At 35.1% G+C, this 13,786-nt stretch overlaps 1 protein-coding gene across 1 annotated transcript; it reads left to right on the forward strand.

Moving 5' to 3' along the window:
* The first annotated feature begins 302 nt into the window (after positions 1-302).
* LOC122014613 (chaperone protein ClpC1, chloroplastic-like) lies at positions 303-11,792 on the forward strand. The gene is made up of 10 exons (XM_042570940.1): positions 303-426; positions 6,183-6,785; positions 7,659-7,774; positions 7,852-7,974; positions 8,060-8,245; positions 8,406-8,621; positions 8,694-8,911; positions 9,636-9,711; positions 9,813-9,902; positions 10,193-11,792. The coding sequence occupies exons 2-10, from the start codon at positions 6,221-6,223 to the stop codon at positions 11,369-11,371; spliced, it is 2,769 nt and encodes a 922-aa protein (XP_042426874.1). The 5' UTR covers positions 303-426; positions 6,183-6,220; the 3' UTR covers positions 11,372-11,792.
* Positions 11,793-13,786: the final 1,994 nt, after the last annotated feature.

Genomic DNA, 13,786 nt, shown 5'->3' on the forward strand with positions numbered 1-13,786 from the left:
CGTATATGTTTTTGCAGCCCACTCAATGTCTGGTCCAAGTCGAATAGAACCCGGTCCAAACATTGAGCTCGTCCAGGCCGAACTTTGAGCCCAACAGCTTTATTAGCGAGGATCTCCACCGTTAAACTCTCTGGAGCGAATCTCGAGGACACCAAACTCAGTAATGTATTCTACCTCCGGTGGGTTTCGTGTTCCGGACGAATCAAGAAGCATGTATTGATACCGTAAAGAGCGCTGGGTTCGTTTATTAACGAATTACCGGGAAGGTGCAAATCGGGTATGAAATCTTAAGTAGGAAAACGAATTGCCAATGCCGTATGCAGTAGGTCTTAGTCCACCTGCTCTCCATTTCTATTTATCGCGCCTCCTCCTCCTCCTCCTCCTCCTACGCCGCCGCCTCCTCTCTCCCTCTCCTACGATTCGCAGGTAGATCTATTGTGTCGTTCTTACTGATCTAATTTATTTTAATTGTTCATCGAATGGTTTGTATCCTATGCTTTGCGGTTGAATTCATTTTAAGGTTTTAATCCCATTTTGATTCGCAGAGTGTTCTTTATTATCCTTGATAGATCCGTGGATTAGATATCCAGGTTTTTGTTTTGAATGCAAGAATTTATTCTCTGTATTGCCTCGTAAGATGTAGCTCACACGAGAAGAAAAATGCGCATTGAAATTCAAGTATCTGGTTGGATTGGGAGGCTCGGAATTTGGTGTTTCGATATCATATGAGAGACTAAGATACCTGCCTCAAAGAGGAACAACTTTTTTATGCATAGGATTTTGAGTATACCTACCTAGCGCTGCGAATACCACCTCCGCAGTTGCTTGATAGTTCTGGGTTTATTCTTTCATTGTTGTCTCTGCTAAATGGTGCGGTCTGATATTAAGTATAAGTTGGCAAAAGGTTATATAAGATGGTACAGTGAACTATCGCTTGCAATCTTGGTTCCTCATTAACGTATTTATGTCTGACTAACATTATGGAAAAAACTGTGTACGCTCTTATACCTATATTTGATCATAACAGCTCTGAAGAAATTACACATTACAACTAATTAATCCAATACCTTCAGCACTCCTTAAACTGGTGCACAAATACTTTCTATATCTAACTTGTGATACAACAACCACCACTAAGCCTTATACCATTAGGTGGGGTCGGCTATATGAATCCTTTTACAACATTGAGTTCTATCTCCTACTATATCATCATCTATACTTAAATATATTTTATTTTGTTTTATTGTTGCTAATCAAATTTTTTTGGTCTTCCTCTTCCTTGTTTGATATGTGTGTTTGTTATTGTTGTTAATCAAGTCTTTTTGGTTTTCCTCTTTCTTGTTTGATATATGTGTTTGTCATAGTTACACATTGTCTAATGGAGCATTTATTGGTCATCTAAGTGCATGCCCGTACCATCTTAAAAGTGTCTCTTGGAGTTTTTTTGGAGTTTTCCCTCAATAAATGCAACTCCGACTTTCTCTCTAATGCTCTCATTTCTTATTCTGTCTATCCTCATATGCCCACACATTCACCTTAACATCCTCATCTCTGCAACTCTCATTTTTTGCTGATGTGCTCGAGTCATAACCTAACATTCAGCTCGATATAATATAACAGGTCTAACTACGATTTCGTAAAACTTTCCTTTAAGTTTTAGAGGTACTTTACGGTCACATAAAATACCTAATGCACTCCTTTATTTTAATCATCCTACTTGTATTCTATGTAAGACATCTCTCTCAATTCCTCCATCATTTTGCAAAAATTATCCTATATTTAAAGCTCTCGGGTTCGAGCAACTCATCATCTCTTATCTTAACAATTATCTTATTACGTTTAATATTGCTAAACTTAAATTTCATATATTCTGTCTTTATTCTACTAAACCTAAAATCTTTCCCTTTTAGTGTTTCCCGCTAAAATTCTAGTTTACCATTTACTTCTTCATATATTTCATCTACCAAAATAATATCATCTGTAAACAACATGTATCACAGTATGTTTTGAATGTGTGTAATGAGTTTGTCCATAATTAATATAAAAAGATAGTGATTTAGAGTTGATCCTTAGTCTTTACTTTGGTCGTTACATCCTTGTATATATCCTTAATTAATTCAATATATGTGATGCAAATACCTCGCTTTTTTACAATTCTCCATATAATTTCTCTTAGAATTATGTTATAAGTATTTTTTAAGTCAATCAATATATCTTATTTTTGCTCTCGATATTTTTCAATTAGTTGTATAAGATGTATAACTTCTATTGTCGACCTGAACCCAAATTGATTTTCGGTCACCGTAGTCTCCTTCTTTAATCTTTTTTCTATTATTTTTTTTCAAAGTTTTATGGTATGACTCATTAGTTTAATACCCCAATTGTTTGCACAATTTTGCACGTGTCTCTTATTCTTATATTAGGAAACTAGAGTACTTATCCTCCATTAGATATTTTTTTTTATTTTCAATATCATGTTAAATAATTTTGTAAGTCATTCAATACCTTGTTTTTTTAGACACTTCTATATTTCTATCGGAATATCATTTGGTCCAAGGATTTTTCTATTGTGCATTCCATTTAAAACTTGTTCTACTTCTGATATTTGAATTCTACGATAAAAATTTAAATTTTTATACTCATTTGATCTATTTAAATTACCTAAGTTAGGTTGGTTACCTAAACTTTCATTAAAAAGTTAATGAAAATATTTCTTCCACTGCTCTTTTATTTCTCCAACGTTTACTAGTATCTATTACATTTATTTTTAATATATTTTATTTAGATAAGATCTCTCATCTTCCTTTCTTTCACATTAATTATTGTCTAAATGTCTCTTTCCCATGCTTTTGTATCCAATTTTTGATATAATCATTCAAAAGTTTTATTCTTTGCTTCATTTATTACTTTCTTAGCCTCTTTCTCGACGATTGTATTTTTTCTAAATTTTTCTTGTTCTTTTATTTATATATATATATAATTTCTTATAAGTTGTTCGTTTTTCATTCACTTTCTCTTTCTTATTCCACCACAAAGATTCCTTTTTCGTGGTGCATGCCCCTTAGACTTATTGAGTACACTCTTAGCTATTATTTTAACTTTGATGTTATTTTATCCTATGTCGTATTAGAGTCATCATATATTTCATCTAATACTTGTACTTTTACTTTCTTCTTAAATATATTTTGCAATCTCATCCTTTAACTTCCACCACTTAATTTTAGGAGGAGTATATATATTTTCTTTTTATTGATATTATGCTTGAGGCGTATATCTAATACTACTAACTTATGTTGGGTAGTTAAGCTTTCTCCAAGGATGACCCTGTAATTTTTACAAATCTTTTATCCTTCTTTCTAACTATAAGAAAGTCAATTTACGATTTATTATTCCCATTTTTGAACGTGACTAAGCGTTCTTCTCTTTTCTTAAAAATTGTATTAGCTAGTATAAAGTCATGTTATCGCAAAATCTAATATAGTTTTCACTTCATTTCTCATTTCAAACCCATAACCACCATATATCCTTTTATATTCCTCATTTTTCACTTTGACATACTCATGTAGATCACCTTATATTAAAATCATTTCATTTGGTGGAATATTCTATAATACTTCATCTAAGTCGTCTTAAGACCTTGATTTGGTAACTTCATCTAATCCTATTTACGGTGCATATACGTTAATTATGTTCATAGTTTCTTTCGCCACTATTATCTCAAGGGTTCTTCATTCTTTAACGAACTATCTACTATAATACCCATTCTATTTCTTGCTTTACTTTTTCCTGTGTACTATAATTTAAAACCTGAGTTCTTTATCATCTTTGCCTTTTTGCCTACCCATTTTGTCTCTTGTACATACAAAACATTAATTCTTCTCCTAATCATCGTATCTACTACCTCCATTGATTTACCGGTGAGGGTTTCTATATTTCATTTTCCAAATATGAGACTATTAGTTTTTCTATCATATTTATTTTTATCCAACGTGTGAGAACTCTTGCCTATTTAACATTACATTCAAATTCTCATGGAGATGTAGCGGTTCTTGCCGATACGTTACAGTCGGACCATGCAACATGAACTTTTACACATTTAGCACTATACCTGAGTTTTGGAGATGTAGCGATCCTTGTCGAGATGTTACAGTCGGACTCTGCAATGTTTTCTTTCCGGGGAACAACTTATCATTAACACAATAGTTTAATGGATCTATTTATTGAACATTTACCATAGTGTTAACGCTGGTTGACAATCTAATGGAACTCTCCTCCTTTATCCGGGCTTTGGATCGGCCATGACTGATTCGCCATAAGCTTGTGATATGAATTTGAAATGTAGGCCAAGATATGACCATCATAAAGTGAAAATATAATTGGCTCAGACGAAACAATATTTTATTAGTTAAAAAAAACATGCAACCAATTATCCCTATGACCTTTGATCGAAAAAGTTCTGAAAATAGGCGATGAAGAACACATTCGAAATTCTCTTTGACTTTAATTCTGTTCAAAAAAAGTGAGAATAAGGAAATGAAGAATGGTGCTAAAATGATTTGATATTGTAAAAAAAAAGTCTCTAGAATGAGCTTATCCTAGATGTGGGCCTTACAACGAAAAAATCACTGAGGATTCTAGGTGAAAGATGGATAGCATAGTTGAGCCTTGCTAGATTTGGCAAATTGAGCATTTTGTTTTATGTTCAGGTCTACATAGGCTTTTAGGCAGCAAATATGCAACACACATATAAGATAGTGCTGATCTTTGAAAAGGAAAGATGTAGAAGAAGCAGCAACAACAACAAATAGATGCCTACAAAAGAAGCTAGAGGAAGAGTCAAATCTTGAAAGTAGAAGTGGCTTATGAGAAGTGGAATAATAATAAATCTGGTTCAAAAGCTTAAATGGGATTCTACCCTAAAACTGTTATTTGCTGTCAGAAGCATCCCATTCAAAGGGTAGAGTTAGTGAATCTGTTGTAAGAAGAGGATGTGAAGGTTAAGGTCGTCAACAAGTTGTTGGCAGTGCTGGGCGTTTGTAGATCCTTCATTCATGGTCTCCTATGGGGAGTTGGAGGTGGACACCACAAGTGAAACATTCCTCCCAATGGCTGCATATAGATTGGATCCATTGAAGAAGGGATTGTCGTTGGAAGATTTCAAATTCAGATGCTTCAAATTAGTGTTGACTCACATTCAGGGAAAGAGGAGCCACAAGAGGAGTGTGTGGTTGTGGGGATGATGTCCTCTTGCAGAGCTGGTCAGTTATAGTTCTTCATTTGGAGAAGAGCACACAAAGAAGGGATTCTCCACATAGAGGAGGTCTCACATCATAAGACAATGTCATCGGTTGCAAGACAGGACTTATCTGGGATGTTGCAAGACCAGCGAGGTGCTCTTGGAGGACTGGTGCAACTTAATTATATAAAGGTGTCAATAAGGGCTTAGTTGTTTGAAGGAGGTTACCTCTACGACCTTGCTTTAGAGAATAATAGCGGCGAAAAGATTGCAACATACTTGAGGCAAATCACCACAAGAAAGATCTTTGATGCCATGGACAAAGATGGAATGTGGGCACAGACCAGGGGAATCTGGCATAGGCCATTGAAATCGTTGGCCTCCTCCTATGGGGAGTATTGTTGAAGAAAATCCTAAAGTTGGAAGGGGGCTTTACTACCATATAAAGTTTGGAGAAGGAAATATTGCATTGCCTTGACAAGAAAACCATTACATGAATATATACAAACTCAAGATAAAATCATATACTTAGAAGTACTAATGCAGGACGAAACCCACCATAAAGAATGACAAAGTCACTATTTTCAACAATTTGAAATAAGACTATCATGTTGTTTTTTTTATCTTCCATGTATCACATAGTTTGCATATAAGATCAAACTACAGATAATATTTTTTTTTTTCTTATACACATATCTGTTCTTTTGTTAAAAGTCTTGTCCAAGTCAACTGTGCCCTCATCGTGTCACCATGCTACGTCTTACTTGCAAAATTATGATCATCCAATTGATCTATTTGATAGTTCAGATTTTCTCTTACATATGGATTTCAATCTTGAATGCCTAGGATTCTATACTACCTAGTTTTTGTGGCATGCTATCTGAATCGTCAATCTCTGGATATGATGTGTCCTAATACATGTGTTTGACATTGTTACTGCCTGTAGGTAGAGGATCCAAGGGTATTTTTTTCTTCTCAGGAGAGATGGCTGGTTCTTTGTTTCAATCAGCAATTCTTCCAGCTGTTGCAGTGAACAAGGGTCAAACTCAGCTTCTAGGCTCTGGAAATGCTAAAAGGAGTGTCCAAATGATGTGTTATCAGAGAAGACCTGTACTTCAATTGCAAGGCTTTGCAGGCTTGAGAAGAATAGATACCCTTGGCTCCTCGTCAAGATATAAACATGATTTCTGTTCGATGGTTTCAAGATATATATCTTATCCCCAGAGGAAAGCCAGTGGAGGAGCTGCTAAGGCTATGTTTGAGCGTTTTACAGAGAAGGCAATTAAAGTAATAATGCTTGCTCAAGAAGAGGCAAGACGGTTAGGCCACAATTTTGTTGGGACAGAACAAATATTGTTGGGCCTTATTGGTGAAGGGACAGGAATTGCTGCAAAAGTTTTAAAATCAATGGGGATTAATCTTAAAGATGCCAGGGTGGAAGTGGAAAAGATTATTGGAAGAGGAAGTGGCTTTGTTGCTGTTGAGATACCTTTTACACCTCGTGCAAAACGTGTATTAGAACTCTCTTTAGAGGAAGCCCGTCAACTTGGTATGTTTGAAATTTTCAGTTATAGAGCTTTGTTATAGAGCTTAATTCAGAATTTGTTTTCCTCAGATTTATCTACATCTATTTAAAAAAAATGCCAATTTCAGCTATCTGGAACTTGTTTTACTCAAATTTGGCCACATTTTTTTTTGTAAAAAAATATGCTAATTTCACCGTCTGCTAGTACATTCATCTACTTTCCATTTCATGTTTCAATCACTTGTTCAATACATTTGGGCTTCTTTTGTTTCATGCAGCTTCTGATATTCTAATAATGTGATTTCTGAAGTGAATAGAATGCAGCATTATACTGCTAGCGTGACCGAAAGTAGAATATGACAATGCCACCTACTTCAAATCAGCAAAGAGCTAACTAGATAGAAGCATTCTATTTTTCTGGATCACTTTATCCCAGGATGTATTAATATCTCATTTGCACTGAACCATATTTGTAATGACCTAGATGTTGGTCATTCATAATTTTTGTTGAACATAAATGACATCTTACACATTGGACCACTAATGGTATTCTCTTTGTTGTTGTTTTAGTATTTGTTTATGCAATATTGAGTATTTCAGTCATTTAACATATCAAGACCTTCCATATATACCATACTACCTGTACAACTATCGAAGCATTAAAATCTCTGGTTTATTCCCAAGTTTTTCTTTTTGCCATGATTGCCATTTCCATCAGGTCATAATATTGCATAGTTTATTATTGGTTCTAAATGCTTTGTTTTTTTTCCTATTTATCACCCTGAAGAATGCATGAGTTCATGTTCTTTGACCTTCTCTTGTTTCTTTGACTTTTTCCTTCTTTTTTTGTCCTTTTTGTTTAAGTTGAAGTAAATGATCCATGTTGTTGAATTGCAGGTCATAACTATATTGGGTCTGAGCACCTGCTTCTTGGGCTCCTTCGTGAGGGTGAAGGTGTAGCTGCTCGTGTGCTCGAGAGTCTTGGAGCCGATCCAAGTAACATACGTACCCAGGTAACTTATTATTTAAGTTGGTTTTGAATTAATGCAAGATTAGTATTGAAGCAATTTTGAGCTTTATTATTGAATAGGTTATTCGAATGGTTGGAGAAAGCACTGAAGCTGTTGGTGCTGGGGTAGGTGGAGGAAGCAGTGGCAATAAGATGCCCACACTTGAGGAGTATGGAACTAATTTGACAAAGTTGGCAGAGGAGGTAATCTTGGATCATCAACTTATTAATGCGCTTGCTAATTATTACCATCAACATGGAACATCTGAGCTACTTGGTAACTCTTCAGGGAAAGTTAGATCCTGTTGTTGGGAGGAAAGATCAAATAGAGCGAGTCACACAAATTCTGGGTAGGCGTACAAAGAATAATCCCTGCCTAATTGGGGAGCCTGGTGTTGGAAAGACAGCCATTGCAGAAGGACTTGCTCAGCGCATTGCCAATGGAGATGTTCCAGAAACAATTGAAGGAAAACAGGTGTCTTACTTACTCATTACTTCATTTTTATATTTTCATAAGAGGTTGAAATCATTGAACAGCCCAGAAGTACTTCTAGACAGCTATTGGATCACCACTTTCTATCATTCTGCACATATAAATGTATCACATATAATTTACTTTCAATTTTGTAATCTAGGTGATTACACTTGATATGGGGCTTCTTGTTGCTGGTACGAAATATCGTGGAGAATTTGAAGAAAGGTTAAAGAAGTTGATGGAAGAAATTAAACAGAGTGATGAAATCATACTATTTATCGACGAGGTGCACACATTAATTGGAGCAGGAGCAGCAGAGGGTGCCATAGATGCTGCTAATATCTTAAAACCAGCTCTTGCAAGAGGTGAATTGCAGGTATGTCTGTATTCCCCAATCTGTTATGTAACTTGTACTTTCTATTGTAATTCAGTATCAACTTTGTTTCAGTGCATTGGAGCCACAACGCTTGATGAATACAGAAAACATATAGAGAAGGATCCTGCTTTGGAAAGACGATTTCAGCCTGTCAAAGTTCCAGAACCAACAGTGGATGAAACAATACAGATACTTAGAGGACTTCGCGAAAGATACGAGATTCATCACAAACTTCATTATTCCGATGAGGCTTTAGTTGCTGCTGCTGAGTTGTCCCATCAGTACATTAGGTTTGTGAATCGTATTTTAATACCACCCTTTTTATTGTAGATGCTGCACATTATACTACTCCCTGATTCTGTTTATTGGAAGCTGACCTACACAAAACTTTGCAGTTTTCTATGTTTTTTTTATTGTTCCTCTCTGATTGTTAAATGGGTAAAATGCTGTTTACCTATGATCATTTGGTCAATTATTGCTGTGTTTTTTTGCCCTTTGGAGTGATTTAATTTAAGTAATTGTAAACTATTGTAGAATTTGCATCTTTAGGAAGAGTTTGCACCATGTAACTTGATGTGGTTATTTACCATTCAGAACACTTGGTATTGCAATGAACCTTACTGTCTTGTTCTAGACAATGCTTCCGAGTTAGGGCCATGTTTAATGTGCTCTGCCCAACAACTCCCTCTAATAACCTTCCTCTGCCTTGTTCCGCTCCTGGAAATTAGCCATCTTCTATGCTGTTCATACTGTGTTTGGAACATCATTCAAGATCTCTTTTTGTTTAACTATGCTATTTTCATATTGTCTGTCAAACTTTTGGTTGTTCTTTATCTTGTTATCTCTGTATTCTGCCAAGTATTTTGATTATCATCCTCTTGTTTTTACCAAATGAATGGCTCTGAGAAGTAAAAACATTATTATTTCCAAGTGATTCTTTATGTCACACTATTAGTGATTGTTACAGTTATTCTTATTTCTCTTTATTTCTTATGCATTCTGCTTCGTATTTAGTGATCGTTTCCTTCCTGATAAAGCAATCGACTTGATTGATGAAGCTGGATCTCGTGTTAGGCTTTGCCATGCACAGGTAAGCTATTACATTATCTAGCATGGTTTGCCCTGTCATATCCATTTCTCTCTCTCTCTCTATATATATAGGTAAGCAATCGACTTTTTTTTTTTTTACAGCTTCCAGAGGAGGCCAAGGAACTAGATAAAGAACTTAGGCAGATCACTAAAGAAAAGAATGAAGCAGTCCGTGGCCAAGATTTCGAAAAGGTACCATTTCCTGGATATTGCCCGAGGTGTTGAAAGTTAACTATGTTGCATAGAAAAATACCAGTTTGATGACCTGGTTGTTATGTTATAAGCATATATCATCCATGAATGATCTCTAGCACAGAATAACAAATAACATCGGATACATAGTTATGCATTCTCACCAAATTGCTTGCTTTATTTTATTTTATTAATTTTAATTATCTGTTGTTTTATTGTGAACCTGTAAGCTAATCATGTATTTCTGAACCTAAATTGCCTTTATATTCCTACACTTTGTGTTTTTTCAGGCAGGAGAACTGCGTGACAGAGAGATGGAGTTGAAGGCCCAGATTTCAGCTCTGATTGACAAAGGCAAAGAAATAAGCAAAGCAGAGAGTGAGGCTGGTGATGCTGGTCCTATTGTAACAGAATCAGACATCCAACACATTGTGTCTTCATGGACTGGAATTCCTGTGGAGAAAGTCTCAAGTGATGAGAGTGACCGCCTTCTCAAGATGGAAGAAACTCTCCATACACGTGTTATTGGCCAGGATGAAGCTGTCAAAGCCATAAGCCGTGCCATTCGTAGGGCTCGTGTGGGTCTTAAGAATCCCAATCGCCCAATTGCCAGTTTCATATTTTCTGGTCCAACTGGAGTTGGTAAATCAGAATTGGCAAAGGCCCTAGCTTCTTATTATTTTGGATCTGAGGATGCCATGATCCGGCTTGACATGAGTGAGTTCATGGAGAGGCATACTGTCTCAAAGCTCATTGGCTCACCCCCTGGTTATGTTGGTTACACTGAGGGTGGTCAGCTCACCGAAGCAGTTCGCCGTCGCCCCTCCACTGTTGTCCTATTTGATGAGATAGAAAAAGCTCACCCTGACGTCTTCAACATGATGCTCCAGATTCTGGAAGATGGGAGGTTGACAGACAGTAAGGGGCGGACGGTGGACTTTAAGAACACCCTCTTAATTATGACCTCCAATATTGGAAGCAGTGTGATTGAGAAGGGAGGACGTAGGATTGGATTCGACCTTGACTATGATGAAAAGGACAGCAGTTACAGCCGAATAAAAAGCCTTGTCACAGAAGAGTTAAAGCAATACTTCCGCCCAGAATTTCTCAATCGGCTTGATGAAATGATAGTCTTCAGACAGCTAACCAAACTGGAGGTCAAGGAGATTGCTGATATAATGCTCAAGGAAGTCTTTGACAGGCTGAAAGCCAAGGATATAGAACTACAAGTGACAGAGAGATTCAAGGAAAGGGTGGTGGATGAAGGTTACAACCCAAGTTACGGAGCTAGGCCGCTGAGAAGAGCTATAATGAGGCTCCTCGAGGATAGCTTGGCTGAGAAAATGCTGGGTGGGGAGATCAAGGAGGGAGACTCAGCTATTATGGATGTCGACTCTGATGGCAATGTGGCCGTCCTGAATGGTGGGAGCGGCTTGCCTGAATCAGTGCCCCCATCTGTTCCTGTATAGATATCTTGAGGCTGAATTGCTTGTTTTGGGACCACACAAGTAGCTTCTACATCTCAACTTAATAATATTTAGTGTCTTATCTTTGTTTACAAAATTCAAGCCCACTCATATCCTTGGATATTTACAAGGAAATCAAGTAGATATTTTTAAGTGGGTTTGGAAGATAGGCGGACTGAGGCCAGACTTAGATGATTTTGTAGACAAAATTGCTGGACATTCTTTGTTGCTCTGGTACTTTTTACACTATGGTTTTCTTGTCCGAGTCTACTTGCCCCATATGTAAACTCAAAGTGTTCTAACCTGCCAGCAAAGGTGATTTGACCGCCTAAATGGATTGTGTAATGTGAGATTAAGTTATGTTTTCTTGGATTATCAATTTAAGGTTCTAATATTCAATGGAATGTTTATATATGTTTGTATATATTAATTCTTCTGGGCGAATCTGAATATCTTTTAGTTTTTTTATAATTAAGGTATTTTTGATATTTAGAATATTTTTGATAATTTATATGTATTTTTATATATTTTAGTTTGTTTAGGATATTTTTAAATTTTGAATCTGTTAATTTTTTTTTGTTTTTCTATTTGGATTTCTTTTCGTTATGTCTTACGATTTATTTGGGTTGATGTAAAAGAAGTTATTGATTAATAAAAATTTGTGTCCATGTCGTTTCTTTCTTAAACATTGACTTGTTTAACTCCTAATGATTTATAGAATTAATAGAATTTAGACGGTCATTTAAATAGAATAAATAGTTATTTGTTACTTCAGGTAGTAATAAACAAAATTGATCTTACGAAGTTAGTTATTGTCTTCATGAGTTTTATTTTTTTTAATATTCATGCGTGAATTAATAGGATTTAGAAGATTATTTTTGGTATTTATATAGGAATCAACTAATTTAATAGCTTTCCACTGTATATACCAAGAAAATCATAATATATTAACAATGCTTCTAATGATATTATGATGATAATATATTGACAATGCTTCTAATGATATTATGATCAATAATTTAAGGATGAATTTTCTCTACTAGGGGAAGAATGATGTAGAAGGATTTAAATATCCTTTTATTATTTTTAATAATTTGTCAGTTTTTTTTAATATTTAGGGTATTTTAGATAATTTATATATATATATATATATATATATATATATATATATATATATATATATATATATATATATATATATATATATATATATATATATATATATATAAATAAAGTATATTTAGGATATTTTAAATTTTGAGTTTATTAAGAATTTTTTTTAAGAGATTTTTTTTCTTTATTCTGTCTTAGGATTTGAAGGTTATATATAGGGATGGTAATTTTCTCTACGAGTTTGGGGTCTCGCAGAAAAAATCTAAAATGGGGATGGGGATCCCTGATTTTTCGCAGATGGGGTGGGTATGAGAATACATCCCAATCTCTAAACCCGCCCCGAATATTATTATTATTATTAATAATAAATAATAATATGATTTTTTAAAAAATATTAATAATAGTGTTAATATTAATATTAAAATTTTGAAAATATTATTATTAATAATATTAATAATATTGATTATAATATTAATATTATCATTAATAATAATAATAATAATAATAATAATAATAATAATATAAATTAAATTTGGGAATAAGACGGAGATGGAGATTTGATCCCCGTGGATTTGGGTTCGGAGAATCCCTGAACTCGAAAAAAATGAAAACGGGACGAAAATGAGAATGACAAATCCACCCTCGCCCCGCGGCGCACCACCCCATTGCCATTTATATAAAAGACCTTCCCAATTCCATGTGATGAGGGGACAATATAAATGACCACTTCAATCCGAGTGGTGCCCAACTTCGAGCTGCTCACCTCTATGCCACAAGGTGAGAACCTTCAACGAACTCTTAAGAGCACATCACCATGGTCAAACGGCGGTTGCTATTGAGGTTGCAAAACTTTATCATGGATAAACAAATAAATATAAAAGAAATTGCATGATGAGGCTTCAAGTTACAGTTGCATGAAGTGCTTTGGAGATTCAAATGAGACTTAGGGGGTGTTTGGTTAAATGATGAGAATCATTATGTGTATGAGTTTAATAGTAGGGTGAAATAGGAATAGGAATAGAAATGAAACTCATCAAGTTATATGAGTTTGGTTAATTCCCATAAATTTAATAATCATTCCTAAACTCACAATCCAAACACTATTTTTCACTATCATTTCATTCCTTCAGTCCCAAATCTATCAACCAAACACCCCCTTAATTATCCAAAGTGTTTAGGTTGAGATTCAAATGAGGTTTTTGGAACTTAATTTATATATGGAGGCAAGCTAAGGGTGCCATCCTCTAAGCCCTTGTGGCCATTTCAAGTGATGAAGGAGGTCAGAGGATCCTTAACTCGTGCCCA

This window comes from Zingiber officinale, chromosome 8B (genome assembly GCF_018446385.1).
Source record: "Zingiber officinale cultivar Zhangliang chromosome 8B, Zo_v1.1, whole genome shotgun sequence".
Taxonomy (NCBI): domain Eukaryota; kingdom Viridiplantae; phylum Streptophyta; class Magnoliopsida; order Zingiberales; family Zingiberaceae; genus Zingiber; species Zingiber officinale.

Coding starts and splice junctions, on each gene's coding strand:
- LOC122014613 (XM_042570940.1), top strand. CDS start 6,221: ATGGCTGGTTCTTTGTTTCAATCAGCAATTCTTCCAGCTGTTGCAGTG. Junction 8,622..8,693: donor TTGCAAGAGGTGAATTGCAG/GTATGTCTGTAT, acceptor ACTTTGTTTCAG/TGCATTGGAGCCACAACGCT. Junction 8,912..9,635: donor TTGTCCCATCAGTACATTAG/GTTTGTGAATCG, acceptor CTTCGTATTTAG/TGATCGTTTCCTTCCTGATA.